This window comes from Mandrillus leucophaeus, unplaced genomic scaffold, assembly GCF_000951045.1.
Source record: "Mandrillus leucophaeus isolate KB7577 unplaced genomic scaffold, Mleu.le_1.0 Scaffold319, whole genome shotgun sequence".
In the NCBI taxonomy this organism is placed as follows: domain Eukaryota; kingdom Metazoa; phylum Chordata; class Mammalia; order Primates; family Cercopithecidae; genus Mandrillus; species Mandrillus leucophaeus.
Genome location: NW_012103354.1, coordinates 114,025 through 137,523, shown reverse-complemented (window position 1 = coordinate 137,523; position 23,499 = coordinate 114,025). Strand labels below are relative to the sequence as shown.

The 23,499-nt window shown below is 51.3% G+C and overlaps 1 protein-coding gene and 1 long non-coding RNA gene across 2 annotated transcripts in view; one reads left to right on the top strand and one right to left on the bottom strand.

The window, feature by feature from the left end:
• The window catches only part of LOC105545102, a 12,081-nt gene extending 3,456 nt beyond the window's left edge, over window positions 1–8,625 (bottom strand). The window contains exon 1 of the long non-coding RNA XR_001006870.1: window positions 8,582–8,625. This is a non-coding gene — a long non-coding RNA (uncharacterized LOC105545102). The remainder of the gene's footprint in view (window positions 1–8,581) is intronic.
• On the top strand, window positions 2,159–9,327 carry CA7 (carbonic anhydrase VII). Its single transcript, XM_011987877.1, has 6 exons — window positions 2,159–2,351; window positions 5,737–5,855; window positions 6,658–6,753; window positions 6,859–6,921; window positions 7,888–8,043; window positions 8,553–9,327. Exons 1-6 carry the CDS (start codon window positions 2,282–2,284, stop codon window positions 8,673–8,675), a joined length of 627 nt encoding a protein of 208 aa, XP_011843267.1. The 5' UTR covers window positions 2,159–2,281; the 3' UTR covers window positions 8,676–9,327.
• The last annotated feature ends 14,172 nt before the right edge of the window (window positions 9,328–23,499 follow it).

Below are 23,499 nucleotides of genomic sequence, written 5' to 3'. Positions count from 1 at the left end.
GCTGTGCGCGGGTGTCTGTGCGGGGAGCGCGCACGGCAAGTGTGCGGGGACCTTGGGGGATCGGGGCTCCGCGTGGCAAGGGCGCAGTGTCCCCCGCAGAGTTTCCCCGCAGAAGTGGCCGAGCTGCCTTCTCGGCTGGTATGTGAGGGAAGGGGGCACTTGGGGGCGCAAGCATGTGTCTGGGTGTCTACACTGAGCAAGGGTGTTTGTGCACGTCCGGGTGTGAGTCGTGGGAGCTCGTGGCCCACACCAGCCTCCTGGGCTGACGCGGAAGAGAGCTCCTTCATCCTGCCTCAGTTTCCTTAGGACTCAGAGAAAGGGAGAAGAGGCAGAAGATGAGAGCCAGACGGCTGGAGTGTGGGTCTGGGGCAGTCAATTCCTTTTGGGGCCATTTCTTACCAAGAAGGGGTGGGGGTGTGGGGTAAGGGGTTCCCTGTTTCGCTGGGGAACCAGTGCAGGACAGGTGGGGTGCGGAGAAGAAAAAGTAATGGTGGGAGGAACATCCCCCAGCCCCACTCCTGTGCGGAGAGGCAGTCAGTCACTTCTTGAGGTTGGGTGGGGGACTACAATCTGGGAAGCCAGAAAGTTGCAGTAGACCAGAGGGAGTCTCTGGCCCCCTCTGGGGCTCCAAGAACAAAGGAGCATATTTTGGAAGAGAACCCCCCAGATCTGGGTATGCAAGAGCTGGAAAGAGACATTCAGAAAAAGATGATATAGACAAGCAGAGAGGGAGAGACAGGCAGACATGGGGCAGACGGACAGGAGACATAGAGATCATCTTCTCCCAGCACCTGCCCTGAGCCACCTTTTGGGTACTTCCCCCAGAGCCAGAGTCCCCTGCCTCCAGCCCTTCTTTTTAGTCATGCCCACCATCTCTGAGCACCCAGTGTCCTGTGTAGCCTGCTCCGTGGGCCTCCTCCTCATAGGCAGCCACCCCATCACCCAGGCAGAGCTGGATTGTCCAGTCAAGGAAGAGAAGTACAGAGGACAGAGGTGCCGGCATGCGGCAGTGTTCACAGAGCTTCAAAAATAACCCAGAGGGGCCGGGCCACGATTCTGAGTCATCCATTGGGGACACGGCTCTGTCGGCACCTGCTGCTGTTTTCTCAGGAAAACTTAAGAAGCCAAAAAGGGGGAGAAGCACCAGCCGGCAGTAGCTCTAAAAATAGGCTGCATCTCAGGATGTTCCCCAGGGAGATGCTGAGCCTCTCGGCTGCAGATGGATCCTCTGGGAGGCAGGTGGTGGGCGCCTGTGGGTGTGTATGCAGGTGTGTGTGTGTGCGTGTGTGTGTGCGCGCATGGGCATGTGTTTTGCTGTGGTCCCTTTATGCAAACTTGGGTCTCCAACAGAGGGGTTTGTGTGTGAGACAGCATATGCGTGTGTCAGATGTAGTCTGCAGGGCTGTGTGTTTGTACACATGAATATTGTGGGCCTGGATGCTCTGAGCCTACAGAGCCCAGGTCATTGTGCACATGTGTGTACAATGGAAGATCATAGAAAGATTAATGTGTTCATAGGAAGATCTCTATGGACCCATAGGCACACATGTGGAGAGGGCAGCTGGGGGCAGTGCATGCACATGTTGTATATTTATATTAATACTTATGCATGCATAAATGTGTGAGTGGCCCTCAGTTCCCTCATCTATGAAATGTGGATCTTGCTGGTTTCTACTTCACAAGGTGGTTGTGAGAGGCAAATACATGTCACAGAGTCAAAGCTAGGTTGATGTGAGTTTTTGTTGTTATTTATCACAAACACCAACACCAAATTGCCCAAGGTGCAGAAAGAGGTGAGATGCTGATGGGGTCGGGTCAGAGACTTCTGATGCCTGGAGATCTCCCTGCTGGGGAGACTTTTTACTCTGAGCCACCCCTGAGCCTGTAGCTGTTATGTTCCCTTCCATACAGTACCTCTCTGGGCCTCCTATCAGCGCTGGAAGGTGAGTTTTAGTGAGACCATTTCACAGACAAAGAAATGGAGGCTGAAAGGGGAAATGGCAAAGCTGGCATTGGAACTCCAAGCTGTGCAGGTCCAACGCAGGGGCCCACCTCTGAAGGGATGCTGAAGAGACCATCCCCCATGGGTGTCCTCAGCCTAAAGCCCAGAGATCCTGGCTGGTCTGAGTCCTTGCCCTCCTCCCCACCTGCAGGCCCCTCGCATTGGCACAAACTGTATCCCATTGCCCAGGGAGATCGCCAATCACCCATCAATATCATCTCCAGCCAGGCTGTGTACTCGCCCAGCCTGCAACCACTGGAGCTTTCTTATGAGGCCTGCATGTCCCTCAGCATCACCAACAATGGCCACTCTGTCCAGGTAGACTTCAATGACAGTGATGACCGAACCGGTAAGTGGCCCCTGCCAAAGCCTGGCACCTGGCCCCTGGCCCCTTAGGGTCCTAATCTTGTGTTGGGCAGTCTCAGGAAGCATGCTATGGTGGGTAAGAAAGGCTCCTCCACTCACTAGCTGTGAAGCCTTGGGCTGATCTTCAGTTTCCTTATATATAAAATGGGAGCAATAAGACCTACCATCTTAGGTCAGAGGGGAAAAATGAAAAAAACCAAGTAAGGTCGATAGAGCTGGCATACAGCAGATGCTCAAGAAATGCTAATTTCTTTTTTTCCCTTCCTTCCCTTCCGTGTGGTGCTACAGATCAGGTTTGTTTTCACTCTCTGCCCCATCACTGACCTGCCAAGCCCTCCTCCCTGTGTGATCTGGCCAAGCCCAGCAGGGAGAGAGAAGGGAGCTAAAATTTATGTGTGCCAAGCCCCCTGCTAAGGTTGTAAGTCACTCATTTATTCTTTTCAAGAACCCATCTCTCAGATGGGCAAATAGAGGCTTGATGAGCTGCGGAGGGCCAGAAGCAGCCTGGTCCAACCCAAAGGTCTCTCTCTCTCTCCAGTTCACCTACGACTTCAAGGTCCAACCATCTTGGGCCAGAAAGAGGCCAGTGGGAACTCGTGGCAGCTCCTTCCAAGGCCTCTTTGCCCTGGGATTAGAGCCCAGGTTCTTTCACAATAAATTCCTAGGCAGAGGCCTCAGGAGTGCTGTTCACTGAAGGGATTTTCATCCTTATAACTGGGCCTGTGGTGGGTAGGGTGGTGGAATGAGGTGAGGAAGAAATCTGCTAGAGTTTATTGTGTAAAGAAGTATTAATAACTGCTTCCTTCCCCCTTCTTCTCCCCTCCCCACAAATACAATAAAAGCCCTCAAAGGAACTTAAGTTTCAAATAGAAAATTAAAAGGCAAAGAAGATGAAGGAAGCCAGACCTTTCACCGGAAGAATGATCTTACTTAGTTCTAAGCTCCCTGGTAGGCTAGGAAAAAACAGAAAGGTTGGTTATAGTTCTTGCTGCGAGTCTAGCAGATCCTCAGGAGAAAGACAAAGCATTTATTTTCTCATACTGAATTCTAAGAAAACCCTCTTACTCAGAGCTGTGGGGAGGGGACATGGGGCTCTAGCTGACCCTAGATGATAGCTTGGCAAGAAACAGTTTTCACATGACTGTCCCTTCTAATAGCCTTCAGAGGGCACTGGGGGCTCAACTAAGAAATCAGTAGCTCAATGAGGTCCACTGGGGTGGGAGAAGACACGGGGGACATGCCTGTGGATCACTGATCTGGGCTGTTGCCTTCAGACCTGGCTGGGGCTCCCTCCCCTGCCCAGAATGCCCAGGCCTGAGGGTGCAGGAAGCCAGGGAAAAGAGGAATGAGATGGTGGGGCTCTGCCACTCACCCACTGTGGGTCAGTCGGGAGGTCAGATGGGTTGATGCCAGCAGAGTGCCAACCACACAATGAGTGCCCCGTGAATGTGCTAAACACACATTGAGTGCCTCGTGAATGGCAGCACATTCTGTGTGTGAACTGGGGGAGGAGGCTAAGGGGTCCAAGGTCAAGGGGTGTTAAGGAGGGAGCTCCCTCTCCAGGAGCCCATACTATGGGGTCCCAGGTGAGGCATGCTTGGAGGGTGGCGTCTGCAGACCTATCCGATTGCTCAGACTGCGGGCTCAGCCGCTCCTGCTGCCAGGGATTGGGCAGCCTGATTGAGGCCCCACCCACAGCTACCACCCCCAGACTCCTAACCAGGGCCCAGGACACGTCTTGCCTCTTTGATAAGACCAGGCAAGAAGGAGGGACTTCTGGACTGTCCTGTCCTCTTGCTTGTGGAGGCCACAGGGCCAAAGCCCTACCCTGGTCACCCATCATGGAGGGGCCTAGTGGAACTCTGAGCCTGGGCTGTTATCTGATCCAGGAGTTCACATTCAAGCCTAGCTGGGGCTCCTTCCACCTCCAGATCCCTTTCAGCGAGAAATTCTATCAGTCCCAGGAGGCCTCGTGCGTGGCCCCAGCTCACCGGGTATCAAGGCAAGAAAGTCACAAAACCAGCAAAAGTGGGGCCCTCAGAAGAATCCATTTCTGGGGGAGATGGCATGGGGGGCACCTGGGCCTGTCCAGGAAGGTAGAGAGCCTCAGGAGCTACCTTCCTCTTCTGGAAAAGCACAAAGTTTAAAGAAGGCTCAAGGCTTTAGGGAGGCAGTGTTACCTGGTGATTAGTGGCTTGGGCTTTGGACATAAGAGATACAAGTTCATACCCTAGTTCAGTGCCTTGCTGTGTGACCCTGAGCAAATGCCTTGCCATCACTGTGCCTCAGCTTCCCCCTTTATAGAATATGGATAATAGTAAGTTCTGTCCCTCATGGGATACTATGCAGGCTAAACAAAATAGTCTTTTCAACCTAGCCCTGGATCAGGGTTTCAGACATGGGAGGCCTAATTGTTAGTGGTAATGGGGGTCTTGGGAGGCAGGGTCCCACCCTCCATGGGAAATCAGGCAGGGGTAGGGAGGACAGCTAGATAGAGAGCTGTCCTCTGTCAGTCCCAGACTCCTCTGTCACCTGTGGGCTGTCAGGATTTCTGCCTTGGCCCAGCTCAAGGGACAGGGGTCTAGAGGGCAGTGGGGTCTAGAGGGCAGACCAACCCAAGCCCAGTCAGGCCAGTGAATTTTCCAAATGAAAAATGTATCCCACACTTTGGAAGGCCGAGGTGGGCAGATCACCTAAGGTCGGGAGTTCGAGGCCAGCCTGGCCAACATGGTGAAACCCCTTTTGTACTAAAAATACAAAAAGTTAGCCAGACGTGGTGGCGGGTGCCTGTAATCCCAGATACTTGGGAGGCTGAGGCAGGAGAAATGCTTGAACCTGGGAGGTAGAGGTTGCAGTGAGCCAAGATTGTGCCACCACTTTACTCCAGCCTGGGCGACAGAGTGAGACTCCATCTCAAAACAAACAAATAAACAAACAAAAACACACACACACAAAAAGTAAAAATGTATCTCAGCTGGCACAGTGGCTCATGCCTGTAATCCCAGCATTTTGGGAGGCCAAGGCAGGAGGATTGCTTGAGCCCATGAGTTCAAGACAAGCCTGGCCAACATAGAGAGACCCCATCTCTACAAAAAATAAAAAAAATTAGCTGGGCGTGGTGCCACATGCCTATAGTCCCAGCTACTCTGGAGGCCAAGGCAGGAGGATGGCTTGAGGCCAGGAGGTTGAGGCTATAATAAGCCATGGCATTCCAGCCTGGATGACAGAGTGAGACCCTGACTCAAAAATATATATATATATATATATATATTTATATATATGTCCCTTCTTGGGCTGCTGTCCTGGCCCTGGCACTGGGCTGTCGGTCCTCTCCTACTCATTGCCACTCGCCCCACTTCTACCCACAGTGGTGACTGGGGGCCCCCTGGAAGGGCCCTACCGCCTCAAGCAGTTTCACTTCCACTGGGGCAAGAAGCACGATGTGGGTTCTGAGCACACGGTGGATGGCAAGTCCTTCCCCAGCGAGGTACGGGCCCTCCACTTGAATCCCTCTGCTACATGGGAAGGAACGCAGGCCTGGGTAGTCAGGGGCTTAAGGATGCCTGGGGTGGGGCCTTGGAGGGGGGAAGAGGAGCACCCGGGGCCTTTGGGAGAGATACTTTCTACCCACCCCCAGCACAGGGTCTTCCATCTGAACCTGGCCACTGCTGTCCTTTCTGGTCTGTACATCCTGGAGTTTTCTGAAGGGCTATCCAGTCCCACTGCAGCCTTGCTGACAGCCCTTCAAGGCTTGAGCCCGGTATTCAAGGCTGTGCATGAGCTAACCTTGCCTGGCCTCATCTTTCCCCTCATCTCTTCATACACTGAGCTGCATGACAAATCCCCTGTCCCTGTCCACACCTGGCTCCTTCATACCACCAAGCTTTGCCTGTGCTGTTCTCTCTGCCTGGAATGCCCTTCCCCAAGGCTTCCCTCTGATAACCCCCTGCTTATTCTCTGGACTCAGCTGTAGGCACCACCTCCTCAAGGAGGTGTCACGCTGGATGTTCATGATCGATTTCACAACTCGTTCCCTGCAAGGCAGGGCCTGGGCCAGATTCCTCTTTGGGTCCCCTGGAGTTCAGAAAACAATTGGGCCCAGAGCTGGGTGGATGCTACCTATGACCCTCTGGGGCTCCCCTGGGCCCCCAGCATCCTAATCCTTGGAGGCTTGACAGCTTCCCTTTCCTGCAAAGAGGCCAGGAGTCTGGTGGGAGTGAGGAGAGCCTGGCTCAGAGTTCCCATTGCCCCTGGGAGGCACAAAGCATTGTCCTGTTGTTGCCCCATAGCTTCATCTGGTTCACTGGAATGCTAAGAAGTACAGCACTTTTGGGGAGGCAGCCTCAGCGCCTGATGGCCTGGCTGTGGTTGGTGTTTTCTTGGAGGTGAGTGGTGGTTTGCTGGGGCCAAGAGCAGCATGGGAGGCCTGGCACTGCCCCTAGTTCTGGAACACAGTGGGTGCTGGGCTTATACTACCCTCTCCCTGACAGACAGGAGACGAGCACCCCAGCATGAATCGTCTGACAGATGCGCTCTACATGGTCCGGTTCAAGGTAAAGTCCATGCCCCTGACCCGAGCAGCTGATGGGGAGAGACGAAGAGGCTGGCTCACAAGTTGGGCCCATCCACTCCTTCATTCTGGGAGTAAACCCTTGCTGAGACCAAGGAGGAGGGCAGCACCAGCAGGGCCCTGCACCTGATTCCTCATTGGGGTCAGCAGCCCTCTTGGGTGCCCAGCATGAAGCATGGCTGGGTATAGAATTGATAAGATGCTTGTCACATTAATGGTGGTCTAATAGGCAATGTCACTGAGGGCAGCTGAAGGCAAGGGAGGGAACATCATGGGCAAATACCTCCAGGAGCCACAGCTTTTACACACAAGCAAACAGATGGAGAGGGCCCGGCTTAAGCTGGAAGACAGTATCTGGGATTACAGACATTTGCCCCCAGTTTGCATCAATGGACATAGAGAGGCCTAAATCCTGCTGATAGAAATGGGTGAAGGCTGGGCATGGTGGCTCATGCCTGTAATCCTAGCACTTTGGGAGGCCGAGGTGGGTGGATCATTTGAGGTCAGGAGTTCAAGACCAGCCTGGCTAACATGTTTGTGAAACCCTGTCTCTACTAAACATACAAAAATTAGCTGGGCGTGGTGGTGCATGTCTATAATCTCAGCTACTCGGGAGGCTGAGAGAGGAGAATTGCTTGAACCCAAGAAGCAAAGGTTGCAGTGAGCCGAGATCGTGCCACTGCACTCCAGCCTGGGCAACAGAGTGAGACTCTGCCTCAAAAAAAAAAGAAAAAGAAAGAGAGAGAGGAAGGAAGGAAGGAAGGAAAGAGAGAGAGAGAAAGAAGGAAGGAAAGGAAGGAAGGAAGGAAGGAAGGAAGGAAGGAAGGAAAGAAGGAAGGAAAAAAGAAAGAAAAAGAGAAAGAAAAAGAAAGAAATGGGTGGAGAAGTTGCTGGTTTGGTCCCAGTGGGAGGTCTGTGCTGATTCCCGGGTTCCCCCACCTTGCTCCAGGGCACCAAAGCCCAGTTCAGCTGCTTCAACCCCAAGTGCCTCCTGCCTGCCAGCCGGCACTACTGGACCTACCCGGGCTCTCTGACGACTCCCCCGCTCAGCGAGAGTGTCACCTGGATTGTGCTCCGGGAGCCCATCTGCATCTCTGAAAGGCAGGTGAGTCCTCTCAGAGGGCCAGATGGAGGGACGTGGCACTCAGGGCTCACCCCAGGCAGTGTGACTCTCCAACTAGCACCCCACAGCCTGTGATCCCACCTTCAAGGTTCCTCCCCATTTTTTACTAATAAATGTACAGATTCTTGGTTGGGAGTTAGCTTGATTGTTAATCACCAGAACCTAGACACTGGCTGGCGTGGGGAGGATACCTGGATCCTGGGACCCGCCCCCCGGCTACTGTGTTGGAATCTGAATGCTACATTTGCTGATAAGTCTTAGCTAGATGGGCTTGGAACTAGAACTAGGTGAAGCAGAGCCCAGGCTCTTTAGTGAGTAAGTAAATGAGGGTCCCACAGAGAAGAATGAGCGGGGAAGAGTAGGGACAGACCCTAAGGGAAGGAGGAGGGAAGGGTAGAACTGGCTGGGCAGGTATGCCAGATGATGCATCGGGGTCATAGAGGTCCACAGCACCCCCAATCTGCCCTGAGCATCCCTTCTGCTTCCTCAAGATGGGGAAGTTCCGGAGCCTGCTTTTTACCTCAGAGGACGATGAGAGGATCCACATGGTGAACAACTTCCGGCCACCACAGCCACTGAAGGGCCGCGTGGTGAAGGCCTCCTTCCGGGCCTGAGCTGCCCACCTGCCTAGCCGGCCACTAGGGCACCATCTTCCCAAGGGCTTCCACGTCAGCAGACACCAAACCATATGAGGCTCCCTCCCTGGGGGGTGCTGGGGACCCTCCTTCAGCCAGTTTGCTCCTTGGTCACCCTGGAGGCTTCTGGATGGGACCCTGGAGTCTGGGGCACCCTTCAGCTGCCCTGGGGACAGGAAGGACAGGAGCTAAGCAGGGTCCAAGCCTGGGGCTGCCTCTGCTCTCCAAGACCCAAAGACCCCTGGGAACCTCCTCTGGTCTTCCCCACTGGCAGTGGCGGCAGCCCCACCTGGAGCGCACACTGTGATGGAGGAGACTGAGCTCCCTGGGGCAGGTAGCTGACACTACCAGAGAGACTCAAGCAATAATTAGAGGTGGGCAGAGCTGCCCTCTCGGCATTACCTCTTCTGCAGGCTCTGCCATGCACGCACCTCACTGCCAGGCCATTAAAATCAGCACCCAGCATGCTGGAGGTGATGTGGCCTTCTCCCTCCAGCCACCTGCTGCCACGGGCAGGCCCTGGCTATAGCTTATACAGTATCTCCCCTTGTCCCCACCCAGTCACCAAAGCCACCTACATGACAATCCATCCCTGTTGAATTAATAAATTCATGTATCCATGCAACAAATACCAATTCAGTGCTTGTGCTGTCTCTAGTACCGTCCTAGGCTTTGGGGAGCAATGGTGGTGAGTTAAGCACTATGTGTTGGGAGGGATATGGGTGGTGAACAGGTGAGAGTTACACAAAGGGCAGGGAAGGGGCTATGGGAGCAGAGGAGAAGGGGAGACCATCTCACTCAGCAAGGAAATGAAATTCTGGCCAGGCGTGGTGGCTCACACCCACAGTCCCAGAACTTTGGAAAGCCAAAGCAGGTGGATCACTTGAGCTCAGGAGTTTGAGACCAGCCTGGCCAACATGGTGAAACCCCGTCTCCACTAAAAATACAAAAATTAGCTGGGTGGTAGTGGTACACACCTGTAATCCCAGCTACTCAGGAGGCTGGGGCAGGAGAATCGCTTGAACCCAGTAGGCAGAGGTTGCAGTGAGCCAAGGTCGCACCACTATACCCCAGGCTGGGCAACAGAGCAAGACCCTCTCAAAAAGAAAGAAAGGAAGAAATGAAATTCCAACCAGTATTCCAAATCAGATAGAAGGGAACAGCATGTTTGAGGCCAAAGGAAGGGCAAGTGTTCAGGCTCAGAGGTGGGAGAAAGCCCAGTGTGGTTGTGGGGCTCAAAGGGCTCAGAGGGGCTAGAGCCCTGGGGCAAACCTGGGACCCCGCCCCCAGGCTGACAGGGAGCTACCAAGGGCTTGAGTAGAGGAGGGGCAGGCCAGGCCTGCAAATGGGGAAGATCCCTGAGGAATGCGGATGGGCAGGCAGGAATGGTGGCAGGGAGCAAGGGGTGGCCTGTGTCCAGGAGGGAGCGGGCAGGGTGGAGGGAGGTGGAAGACACAGGACTGGATGAGAGAGATTTAGGAGGTGGTGCCCAAAATACAGTGTTTGGCTGTCCAGGAAAGACAGGAGTCCAGGGCATATCCCTGAGCAGAAAGTGGAGCCTTCACTTGCTCTGGGAACACTATAGGGAAGCTGGCCACATTGGACATGCAGCATTGTGGGGTCCTGGAAGGAAAATCTAAGGGGGCATGTGCCTTCAGGCCCAGGCCCTGCACACGCACAACTCCAAGAGGGGTTTGTTTGTTTGTTTGTTTATTTTTGAGATGGAGTCTTGCTCTGTAGCCCAGGCTGGAGTAAGTGGTATGATCTTGGCTCACTGCAACCTCCGCCTTCCAGGTTCAAGCAATTCTCCTGCCTCAGCCTCCGAGTAACTGGGATTGCAGGTGTGTGCCACCACACCCAGCCAATTTTTTTTTTTTTTTTTTTTTTGAGATGGAGTCTCTCTCTGTTGCTCAGGCTGGAGTGCAGTGGCGTGATCTCCGCTCACTGCAAGCTCCGCCTTCCAGGTTCACGCCATTCTCCTGCCTCAGCCTCCCGAGTAGCTGGGACTACGAGCACCCGCCACCACGCCTGGCTAATTTTTTGTATTTTTTAGTAGAGATGGGATTTCACTGTGTTAGCCAGGATGGTCTTGATCTCCTGCCCTCGTGATCCGCCCACCTCGGCCTCCTAAAGTGCTGGGATTACAGGTGTGAGCCACCGCGCCCAGCCCTGCAGTGCTTTTTTAAATGTGCATCCTCACCTTAGTCCCTAGTCCAAGTCCAGAGAGTGCCCAAAGGCAAGTTCACAGTTGGGCCTAGAGACCAAGTGTTGATCGTGACCCAGATGAGACAGGGGCAGGAGTAGGAGGCAGACACTGGGGTTGCTAGGGAGTGATGGGAGGTGAGAAACTGGGACCTCACATGTACAAGTTTAGTCGTGAAGGGGGAGAAAGGGACAGTGGGGCAGGCTGTGGGGAGATGGGAATGTCCAAACACCCTTGGGAAAGAGGCCCCACTGCAGGGCCAGGAGGGGCTGGTGATGCATGTCATCTGCTCACTTTGTCCACAGTCCTGTCATTGTCACTATACCAGAAGGGAACTCCCAGGCCACAGGGCACTTTTGGGTCTTAGATTTCTAACTTCGACCTCAGTGATGTGAGGAAGAGAAAGGCTTGCTCTATGGAGCCCCCTCCCACTCCCACGCTTAGGGCAAACCTGTCTCCAGAGTGGAGAGGAGTACGGTGTACAGGAGGAGCGGGCCAAATAGAGAGTTACCCTGCAAGCACCCCTGGTCTGATCTAGGTAGGGGCCATTTTCTCCCTCCACTTTTGAGGAGATGGTGAGGAGCGGGAGAGAGGTGTCTGGAGGACAGCATTTTCTCAGCTTGGAGGCAGGCAGCTGTGGCAACTGGGAAGCAACGCCAGTAATGTTCCTGTTAAAGCAGGCAAAGGGCCTGAGGCAGACGTCCAGCTCTCCCTTCGATCCAAGAACCGTTGTTACACCCATTTTACAGATGAGGATGATGAGGCTCAGGGAGGTTAGGTAGGCAGGTCACAGAGCAGGATTTGAACCAGGATCTGTCCAAACTCTTCTACTCTATACTAGAGCAACTGGGCTCAAAGGAGGGTGGGATGGGTATGGTGGTGGCCATCTGGAGGTGGCATAATAGCTCCAATGCTGCTAACTGTGCCAGGGACCCTGTCCAGCCCTTCCCAGGGATGGTGGCAACACAGGCCTGGCGCTGCAGAGGACTTGGAAAATGGGAGCTGGTTTTATAATAATTATCCCGAGGCTGCCAAGAATCCTCACTCCCTAAGTCCTTTCCCTTAATTCACTTTTTAAATTTGAAACTATTTTAAAGCTGAAAGTGGCCTCCTTATGTTATAATTACAGCCCCAGATTTGACCCTATTATATCCAAATGGGCTGTCCCAGCTGGATGCCAGCATACCTGGCCTCAGGGGACCCAGGACTGGGTCCTAAGTCCTCATCCAGGACAAGATTTTCTCCTGGAGGTGATGCTGGGGACATTTGGGACACCCAAGACAAGATGAGCTCTACTTGCTCCCAGGACCCCAGAGGGGCCCTCCCTGGGCAGCCAGGGGTGGCCCTTGGATTGATCCAGGCAGGGCTGTGGGCCTGCCAGCAGCCACAGCCTGCGGAGTCTGTGCTCAGGCGAGGGTCACAGTCTTCCCTCCAGTGCAGGCTGTGGGCCCCAGAGCAGGTCCCTTCTATGGGGCGGGCCTCAGGAGGGGGGATGGCTGTGAAGATCTGATCCCCATGAAGCTCCTTCTGCAGAGGGCTGTCTTCCAACCCCATGGTCACCCTATAGCTGCTGCTGCTGCAGAGGCTTGGGAGTGTCCCCTCACGGCTAGCCCTGGACACACATCCACTGGCGTGCTCATCTGTGGGAAGAGTGATCTGTGACCTGAGCAACAGCTGGAGACAGGGACAGAAACAGGTCTGAGGTGGAGGTTGCAAGATAACCTGACAGTTGATGCCTGGGAGGGAGCCACAGCTGATGTCCAAGCTAAGAGGGGTTGGAGCAGGGCAGAAGGCTTTCGGATGCAGTTGGAGCTGGCCTGGGATTGGGAAGAGAGGTCAGACAATGGCCTGAGCATCTTGGGGATCCTCTCACGCCCATGGGTCACAACACCAACTCTGAGGCCATCCTCAAAGGCCAAATGTACTGCTGGTTGGTCAAGACTCGGGGGAGGAGGAGATGTGACTCTTTGAACATGAAATGTTCTGGCATTTGTCCCCTAGCCAGAGGCAAGACCTGGGGAATGTATCTCATTTGAAGTCTTATCTGCTCACAAATCCAAGGGCCCACTTACCCTGGTCATACCTGGGTTTTGCACCACATGCCACTCAAACCCTCTGAAGCTTATTTCCTCCTCTGTAAAATGGAAATGACATGTAAGCCATATCTGTAATTTAAAATTTTCTAATAGTGATATCAAATGTATAGAAAGAGACATAAGACTGGGTACAGTGGCTCACATCTGTAATCCTAGCACTTTGGGAGGCCGAGGCCGGAGAATCACTTAAGCCCAGGAGTTCCAGACAACATCCTGGGCAACATAGCAAGACCCTGTCTCAAAAAGAAAAATGTAGCCAGGCACCGTGGCTCACGTGTGTAACCCCAGCACTTTGGGAGGCCGAGGCGGGAGGATTACCTGAGGTCAGAAGTTCGAGACCACTCTGGCCAACATGGTGAAACCCCATCTCTACTAAAAATACAAAAATTAGCTGGGTGTGGTGGTGTGCACCTGTAATCCCAGGTACTCTGGAAGCTGAGACAGGAGAATCGCTTGAACCCAGGAGGCAGAGGTTGCAGTGAGCCAAGATTGTGCCACTGCACTCTAGCACGGGTGACAGAGCAAGACTCTGTCTCAAAAAAAAGAAAAGAAAAATGCAAAAAGAAACAAGTCATTTAAATAATGTACTTAATTTAACCCAACTATATCCAAAATATATACATTTTAATCTGTCACTAATATTAATAGAAAAAAACTAATGAAATATTTTGCATTCTTTTTTTGTGCTAAGTCTTTGAAATCTAGTGTGTGTTTTATGCTTACAGTACATCTCTGTGGAGGACAGCCCCATTTCATATGCTCAAAGCCTTATTTGTCAGTATATAGTTACACATCATTTTTTTCTTTTTTCTTTTTTTTTTTTTGAGACAGAGTTTCGCTCTTGTTGCCCAGGCTGGAGTGCAATGGTGCTATCTCGGCTCACTGCAACCTCTGCCTCCCAGGTTTAAGCAATTCTCCTGCCTCAGCCTCCGGAGTAGCTGGGATTACAGATGCCCGCCACCACGCCCGGTTAATTTTTTGTATTTTTAGTAGAGACATGGTTTCACTATATTGGCCAGGCTGGTCTTGAACTCCTGACCTCAGGTGAATCACCTGCCTTAGCCTCCCAAAGTGCTGGGATTGCAGGCATGAGCCGCTGCGCCTGGCCTGCACATCTTAAAAAAAAAACATAAAACAGAAAAAAAAGAAAGAAAAAAAGAAAAAAGCCATGTGTGGCCCAGTACGGCGGCACGTGCCTATAGTCCCAGCTATTCAAGAGGCTGAGGCAAGAGGATTACTTGAGGCCAGGAGTTCAAGGGTATATTGCATGATGATCACTTCTGTGCATAATCACTGCACTCCAACCTGGGCAACACAGTAAGACCCCACTGCTAATTTTAAAAAATAAGAAAAAGGAAAAAAAAGCCGTATGTGGCCATTGGCTACCAAATTAAACAGTACAGTCCTAAATGGATGTCACTCTGCTGGACAGGTGTCTGAGAAAGCCCTCTGGCTGGGCGTGCAGCCAGGCAAAGTGGCAGGAATGAGTCAGATCTGCTCCCAGCCTCTGTCCTCCACAAGAACAGCCTCAGAACATTTGATGCCAAGTTGGCTCCCTCTGCCAGGGCCTTCCTCCCCCAGGAAACCTCTCTAACCTCACTTCACTCCAGCCTGGCTGGCTCTGCCCCAGGCCACCCTGAAGGGCCTTTCCTGTTCCACTGAGAGAAAGGCCAAGACCCTCAGCAAGGAACTGACTGCAGAGGAGTGCTGGGAGTCAGGGGAGGTGGTAGTCCTGGCTTGGTTGAGCTTTGATTAGTCTGGGAGAGTTTCCTGCAGGAGGGGCCCAGAGCAAAGACGCTGGCATCCCAGGAGAGGGGCGGAAGCCTCAGCTGCAGAGAGCATTTACAGACAGAAAAAGAAGGCCTGGCTCTTGCCCAGCCGTATCAACACAAAGAAGAAGCGGGGCTGAGGAGACAGGGGCTCCCAGGCTGCAGACTTCAAATGCCAGGCAGAGGTTTACCCTAACATCCACAGGCCATGGGGGTCATTGAGGTCTAAAGCAGGGGCTGAGGACCTCCTGGGCTGGAGGAAGAGGACTCTTGCTGAGGCTTAGAGAGCACCAGGCATCACTTGGTTTGAATTCACCTTCTAACCCAGGGCTTGAGTGCAAATTCTGGCAAGTGCAATTCATCAACTTCTGCTGCTGCCTCTCCTCAGCCCTGCGGGATGGAATCATGCCTGGACCCTGGCAGCTTCCAGTTTGGCAGTCTGTGAGTGTCACCTACACTCCTCCAGCTGCAACTCAAGTGCTTTTGTCTTCCGGGACATAGGAGGGTGAGCACATGGTTCCTTTATTCCTACCAAGAGGCCCTCTTAGACTGGCACTGCGAGAAAGGCATGGAGACACGTGAGCCCCTGGGGTCACCTGGGCTCCCAGGTGTCCCTCAGGTTTTTGGGGAAAACTTGAACCTCTTTTTCCTCCTCCTCTCTCAGCTCCTGCTCTCAGCATGGATGTCCAGACACGGGAAGCACCAGAGGGCACACAGCCTGTCTCTCCAGTTACCTAGGCCCCCCAGGGACCTGGAGAGTAGTCCCTTGCTACTACTGATCTTGAGTGTTTAGGAGCAGGGTTTGGAGGTGCAACTTCTTCAGCCAGAGGGAGCCATGATAGGGTCAGTATGCCATCTAGGAGCTGGGTGCGGTGGCTCACACCTGTAGTCCCAGCACTTTGGGAGGCCAAGACAGGCAGATTCCTTGAGCCCAGGAGTTCAAGACCAGCTTGGGGAATGAAGAGCAAGGCAATAGCAACGACTCTATAAAAAATACCAAAAAATTAGCCAGGCATGGTGACGTGTCCCTGTAGTCCCAGCTCCTCAGGGGGCTGAGGCAGGAGGATTGCTTGAGTCTGGGAGGTCGAGGCTACAGTGAGCTATGATTCTGTCACTGTACTCCAGCCTGGGCAACAGAGCAAGACCCTGTCTCAAACAACAACAAAAACAACAACACACAAGCCACCTAGGGAATCCTAGGGCATCTGAGCTAATCCCCTTATATGGATACAATAGCTGAGGCCCAAAGAGGAAACAGAATCTGTTAAAGTGAGTTGGCAGGACAGCCAAGATTTATGACTCTTCACTCTATCCACAGAGCATTATGTAACAGAAAGACCCCTACCATTTGGCCGGGCTCAGTGGCTCACACTGGTAATCCCAGTGCTTTGGGAGGCCAGGGTGGGAGGATCACTTACACCCAGGAATTCAAGACCAGCCTGGCAACATAGCAAGACTCTGTCCCTACCAAAAAATAAATAAATAAATAAATAAATAAAATTAAAATTAGCTGACAGTAGCTGTCCATGCATCTGGTCTTAGCTACTCAAGAGGCTGAGGTGGGAGGATAGCTTGAGCTCAGGAGCTCTGAGCTCTGATCACACCATTTCATTCCAGCTGGGGTGACAGAACAAGATGAAAGAAAGAAAGAGAGAAAGAGAGACAGAGAGGGAGGGAGGGAAGGAAGGAAGGAAGGAAGGAAGGAAGGAAGGAAGGAAGGAAGGAAGGAAAAAGAAAGAGAGAAAGAGAGAAAGAAAAAGAAAGAAAGAAAGAAAGAAAGAAAGAAAGAAAGAGAAAGAAAGACCCCCCTCGCCAAATAACTCCCTGGCAGCCCGTCATAATGGCTGAAATCCTGCCATTGGAGCTGCATTGCTCGCAGTTAAGGCATGGTTGCCTGATGAATGCAAGTGCCGCTGCGAAGGCCACAGTCAGTAACACCTTGTCGGGGAACGATGTTACCACCTCCTTTTCAGTCTGCTGTGTGATTGCTTTGCCAGGCCTCAGTTTCCCCATTTGTAAAATGTGTCCATGGGAGTCCTAGAAGGCCTCAGGTAGAACTTGAAGGAGGAGAGAAAGTGGATTCCCTCCGCAGAAGTAGAGTCAGACTTGTGGCCGAGCTGGGGGCAAAACGCATCAGATCTTAGGCTGTGGGTCACCCCATGTGCCTCCTAAACTGAAAGGGGCCATGGGGCTGGGGCAAAATCAGCAAGGGCTAATAACTGGAGGAGCCCCCAAGCTCAGGAGGTTGAGGCTGCACTGAGCCAAGTCTGTACCATTGCACTCCAGCCTGGGTAACAGAGGGATACCTTGTCTCAAAAAAAAAGAAGGGGAGAGGAAGGGAGGGGACAGGAAGGGAGGGGAGGGGAGGGGAGGGGAGGAGAGGAAAGGGAAGAGCTAGTTAGTTAGGTAGTAGGATATCCTCAAATTGGGTTTGTTTGACGTTTTCGCATGAAAAAATTGAGGTTATTTTGTTGGAATATAATTAAAAATGATCCATTTTCAGTGTTATATCAATATCAATAGGCACTTGATTTGTACCTTTTTTGGAGATGTAAATTTTGATTTTCATTTTTTTATTGAAATGTAATATATGTACAGAAAAGTACATACCCTCCTTCTTTATGGTGTTTTTTCTTTTTTTTGTTGTTGTTTTTTCTTTTTTTTTTGAGACAGAGTTTTGCTCTTGTTGCCCAGGCTAGAGTGCAGTGGCGCGATCTTGGCTCACTGCAACCTCCACCTCCTGGGTTCAAGCAATTCTCCTGCCTTAGCTTCCTGAGTAGCTGGGACTACAGGTGCCCACCACCACGCCCAGCTAATTGTATTTTTAGTAGGGATGGGGTTTCACCATGTTGACCAGACTGGTCTCGAACTCCTGACCTCAGGTGATTCACCTGCCTCAGCCTCCCAAAGTGCTGGGATTTCAGGCATGAGCCACCGGACCTGGCCAGTATATACCCTTGATGCACTTTCACAACCTGAACACATCTGTGTAAGTAGGATCCAGATCAACAAAAGTGTATTTCCTGCACCCCAAGCCCCACATGTCCCCACCAAGTTATTACCTCCTCAAAGTAACCATCATCCGGACTTCTAAGAGTATAAATGATATTTGCCTGACTTTGAACTTCCAATAAAGGAAGTCATTCTTTTCAGAAACCTCTTTTATTTCTGGATTTTTTGCTTATGTTTGTGAGATTCTCAGAACCTACTTGTATATTGATAAATTCAATGTCTCCCATTATGAGCCTGAAATGAAATTCAAACTAATCTATGCACACAATTTCAAAAAATCAATTCGATGCCTTAATTGTAATATAAAGGACAGTAATTTATAACATATAATAAAATATATGTATTTAAATGTATATAACTAAAATTGTATTTATATATACAAATCATGTAATGTTTAATGAAAATAGTATTTATGTCAGTATGTAAATGGTGGGGGCACAATGACACTAAAGATGTGATGAAGTCTTCTGATGTTTGTACCCATATTGTTTTTCTTCCTTTTTTTTTTTTAGAGACAGGGTCTCACTCTGTCATCCAGGCTGGAGTCTGGTGGTGTGATCACAGTTTACTGCAACCTTGACCTCCTGGGCTCAAGCGATCCTCCTGCCTCAGCCTCCCCAGTAGCTGGGGCTAAAGGTGTGCACTACCACGCCTGGCTAATTTTTGTATTTTTTTGTGGAGACAGGGTTTCACCATGTTGCTCAGGCTGGTCTTGAACTCCTGGCCTCAGGTAATTCTCCCACACTGGCCTCCCAAAGTGCTGAGATTACAGACATGAGCCACCACACCCAGCCTATACCCATATTTTGAAGCTCCATAAATAGCGGCTTCAGATGCATACCAGGCAGAAGAAAGTGAGTATCTTTGCCCCCATGCTGTGAGTTTCCTAGATGATGGTAACTCCTGGTAAAATTCTCAACACAAAGTACCATCTTCCCTCCTTTCACATGATAATTGCATTCTTGGAAAATATTCTACATATTAAAACTATGCAAAAATTCCTTTGTGTCTCCAAATAAAACAGAGCAAGGTTGTAGGTTCAAATGATGATAAACAGATTGTTCATCAGATACCTGCAGAGACCTGTTTAAAAAACAAAACAAAACAAGACTGGACATGGTGGTCCACGCCTGTAATCCTAGCACTTTGGGAAGCCGAGGTGGGTGGATCACCTGAGGTTAGGAGTTTGAGACCAGCCCGGCCAACATGGTAAAAACCTGTCTTTACAAAAAATACAAAAATTAGCTGGGTGTACTGGTGGACATCTGTAATCCCAGCTACTAGGGAGGCTGAGGCAGAAGAATCGCTTGAACCCAGGAGGCGGAGGTTGCAGTGAGCCAAGATTGCGCCACTGCACTCCAGCCTGGGCGACAGAGCGAGTCTGTCTCAAAAAACAAAACAAAACAGATTGTTCACCTGTCTGAATATCCAGGTGGGACACTCGAAGGTCAGGAAGGATTCAAACAATCCCTTGTTGTGTGGAACTGGGGAGGACTCCTGGCACCTCTGACCACCCCAAATGCCAGGGGTCTCCCCAACCATACAACAACCCCTTCCCCCAGATGCTCTCCAGGATGGTACAACAAGTCTAGGCAATGGGAGGAGAGGCCACGCTTTGGGGAAGAGCACCTCAGGAGGGCACTGAATAAAGTGTTGGTGTTGGTCTGAAGGAGGTGGAGGCCCAGGTGGGAACATTGATAGGGGACTCTGAGGTGCAGCATCCCCATAGCAAATCCTGGGGGAGCAGGCTGGTCTCTGGGGGTGGAAGGTGGGGAGGCCCTACATGGGCCTTGCTGCCCAAGACCCCAGGCCTTCTGCATAGGATCCAGCAGAACTTATACTTCTCTGGGTCCTGCATGGACCTCTTCTGCTCAACTGCTCTGGGCCCTCCATGAACTGCACCCCTGAACAGACAGTGGGGGCCCTGTCATCTATAGCCCCTGTGGAGACCTCCGTGGGCTGAAAACCCACCTAAGTCACACACGAAGAGGATGATGGGGTCCTCAAGTATGTCACTAAATAGAAAAATAGTCCAAAATGATACCAAACTGACAAGTAACTACAGGGAAGGTAAACATAATTGTGATTTCCCTCATGCTGCTTTTGTTTTAATAAACTGTTAAGTAACAAATTATTTTAAAGCACCTTCCTTTGGTGTCTTTGAGAACATGCTCCATGTGCCTGTTGAATGGCCCATCAGTGAACAGTCCATGAACTGACTCATTTAATCAGACCCGAGACCTTTTAAAAAAATAAATAAATAATTTTTTGAGACAAGGTCTCACTGTGTCATCCAGGATGGAGTGCAGGGGCGCAGTCATGGCTCACTGCAGCCTTAACCTCTTGGGCTCAAGTGATCCTCCCAATTCAGCCTCCAGAGTAGCCACCACTCCTAGTTAATTTTTTAAATTTTTAGTAGAGATGGAGTCTCCCCATGCTGCCCAGGCTGGTCATCTTGAGCTCCTGAGCTCAAGCAATCCTCCCACCTCGGCCTCCCAAAGTGCTGGGATTACATGCATGAGCCACCAGGCCCAACCAAGACCCCAAACCTTCTGAGATAGGTAGTATTCTTACTCTCATTTTGGTTTGTTTGTTTGTTTCAGACAGAGTATTGTTCTGTCACCCAGGCTGGAGTGCAGTGGCAGGATCTCAGCTCACTGCAACCTCCACCTCCCAGATTCAAATGATTCTCCTGCCTCAGCCTTCCGAGTAGCTGGAATTAAAGGCGCCTGCCACTACGCCCAGCTAATTTTTGTATTTTTAGTAGAGACGGGTTTCACCATGTTGGCCATAATTGGCTAGGCTGGTCTCGAACTCCTGACCTCAGGTGATCCTCCTGCCTCGGCCTCCCAAAATGTTGGGATTACAGGCATGAGCCACTGCGCCCGGCCTTATTCCCTTATTCCTATTTTGCAACTGAGATGTTGAGGATCAAATTGATTAAGACGTTTGCTCTGAGTCACACAGCCAGGAGTTGCTGGGGCCAGGAGTGATCTATCTTAGAACAAAGTCTGAGCAAGCTCTAGGCCCCTGAAAAGGAGTGAAGCCCCCCGCCCCACACTAGGCCCCTGAAAAGGAGTGAAGACACACACACACACACACACACACACACACACACACACACACTCTCACTCTCTCTACACGCTCTTCCTCCCTCCACTGTGGGAAATGAGAAGCTCTAGTGCTTCCCGCAATCTCTTCTCGCCCCCTGGTGGCCATGTTTAAAGCTGCGGCTGTGTCTTCAGTGCATCCTAGCCGGCGATCCACCACCTGGGACCTGAGCCTGGCTGTGCTGGAAAAGAGCTTTGCCTGGCAAGTTGCTACTTGTCAAACTATATAAAATATTGTTGCTGTTGTTTATGCCCCTGTTTCACTGATGCCCTAAGCTCTTGCTTCTTCTGCTGGCTAGAAGCTCCGGCACTGGACGGAGCAGACAGCTGGCCAGCGCCGCGACCGCTGGACTCCTGGGGAAGACGTGCACTGCTCCCTGAAACTACGCAGGATAGAAGAGGGTAGAGGGCCCGGTCCAGTAGCTCACGCCTGTAATCCCAGCACACGGTAGCTCACGCCTGTAATCTCAGCACTTTGGGAGGCCGAGGAGGGCAGATCACAAGGTCAGGAGTTAGAGACCAGCCTGGGCAACACAGTGAAAACCCATCTCTGCTAAAAATACAAAAAAAAAAAAAAAAAAGTCAGGCGTGGTGGCACATGCCTGTAATCCCAGCTACTGGGGAAGCTGAGGCAGGAAAATTGCTTGAACCCAGGAGCTGGAAGTCGCAGTGAGCTGTGAGCTGAGATCCAGCTACTGCACTCCAGCCTGGGCGACAGAGCAAGACTTCATCTCAAAAAAAAAAGAAGAAGAAGAAGAAGAAGAGGAAGGAAGAAGGAAGAAGACGAAGGCATTCCAGGCAGGGAACAGCAGGGGCAAGGGCCTGGAGGCAGTTACATGGAACTGAAGGTGAGTGTGAGAAAAAGCCAAATTAAAGTTGATACAGGCCAGGCATGGTAACTCATGCCTGTAATTCCAGCACTTTGGGAGGCCAAGGTGGGTGGATGACTTGAGGTCAGGAGTTCGAGACCAGCCTGGCTAACATGGTGAAACCCCGTCTCTACTAAAAAAAAAAAAACACACACACACAAAATTAGCCAGGTGTGGTGGTGCGTGCCTGTATTCCCAGCTACCTCAGAGGCTGAGGCAGGAGAATCGTTTGAACCTAGGGGGCGCAGGTTGCAGTGAGCCAAGACTGTGCCATTGCACTCCAGCCTGGGCAACAAGAGCTAAACTCCATCTCAAAAAAAAAAAAAACTTGACCAAGGTGGGGCGCGGTGGCTCACGCCTGTAATCCCAGCACTTTGGGAGGCCCATCACTTGATCTACTTGGGTGGATCACTTGAAGTCAGGAGATCGAGACCAGCCCAGCCAACATCTCTACTAAACCCTATCTCTACTAAAAATACAAAAATTAGCCAGGCGTGGTGGCATGCGCCTGTAATCTCAGCTACTTGGGAGGATGAGGCACGAGAAGCTTGAACCCAGGAGGCGGAGGATGCAGTGAGTCAAAATTGCACCACTGCACTCCAGTCTGGGTGACAGAGCGAGACTCTGTTTCAAAAAAACATTTAAAAAAATTAAAAAATAAAATAAAGTTGACCCAGTCTTCAGCATAGCCTGGAGATGGGGGTGCCCTGATTACAGTGACAGGTCCTAGTTCTTCAGACAGAAATAGCTCTTGAGCCAAGGAAAGGAGGGCAGCTGTGCTCCAGCACTCTGCATACTTCTCCCTGCCCCCCATTCTGCAGTGAACACACAGCTGGGAGAGGTCTGTCCCCACAATATACATGGGAACGGCTGCCCTCATTCAGCAGATGGAGAAACTGAGGCTCCAAATGCAGTTGAGGTTGCTTGCACAAGTCACTCATTTGACCAATGGCAGTGTTGGGATTCTTGTGTCTGCCTGACCCAAGGCCCAGCCTCTTAAACCGCCACATCACATGGGGAACCCTGTGCCGGGGGAGGCTCTTGTCTTTGGGGAAAGTAGAGGTAAAAAATGGTCATGAGCTGTGCACTTCCTACACAAGCCGCCAGGCCAAAGTGCCCTCCTGGTCCTCAACAGGGAAGAAAACATACCCAATCTGGATTATCAGCCTTCTATGGAGACCTGGGTTGTTCAGGTGAAGGTTTGTAGGGTTTGATTGTTGCTAATGGCTGATTAAAGAGTGCTTGACTTTCTATGAGTGTTTGAAACTGTATTTCCTACGGAGGCAGTGGGGGTCGGGGGCAGGCTCAGAAATACCCATACATTGTTAGCACCCTGGAAATGAAGGCAATGCATGGGTATATTTAAATTATTAAGGAAGGAGACCACTACTACTCCTGCTGCCCTCCTCCCCCTGCCTTGCCTAGTTCACAAGACAGGAGGAAAGAGAGAAAGAAACAAAAGTAAGATAAATAGCCAGATAACCTTGGCATCACCACCCGGCCCTAGGAATTAAACAAAGTAATAATAATAACACCAACCCCTGGTCTAAACTACTTGTGTTATCTGTAAATTCCAGACACTGTATGAAAAAAGCATTGTAAAACTTTCTGTTCTGTTAGCTGATGCATGTAGGCCCCAGTCACGTTTCCCACGCTTGCTTAATTTATCACGACCCTTTCACGTGGACCCCTTAAAGTTGTAAGCCTTTAAAAAGGCCAAGTATTTCTTTTTCGGGGAGCTCGG

What these genes read in the sequence shown, in the direction of transcription:
- CA7 (XM_011987877.1), top strand. Translation starts at nt 2,282, where the DNA reads ATGTCCCTCAGCATCACCAACAATGGCCACTCTGTCCAGGTAGACTTC. An exon ending in GCAAGTCCTTCCCCAGCGAG is followed by an intron (nt 5,856 to 6,657) that starts GTACGGGCCCTC and finishes GTTGCCCCATAG; the next exon opens with CTTCATCTGGTTCACTGGAA. An exon ending in TGGTTGGTGTTTTCTTGGAG is followed by an intron (nt 6,754 to 6,858) that starts GTGAGTGGTGGT and finishes TCTCCCTGACAG; the next exon opens with ACAGGAGACGAGCACCCCAG.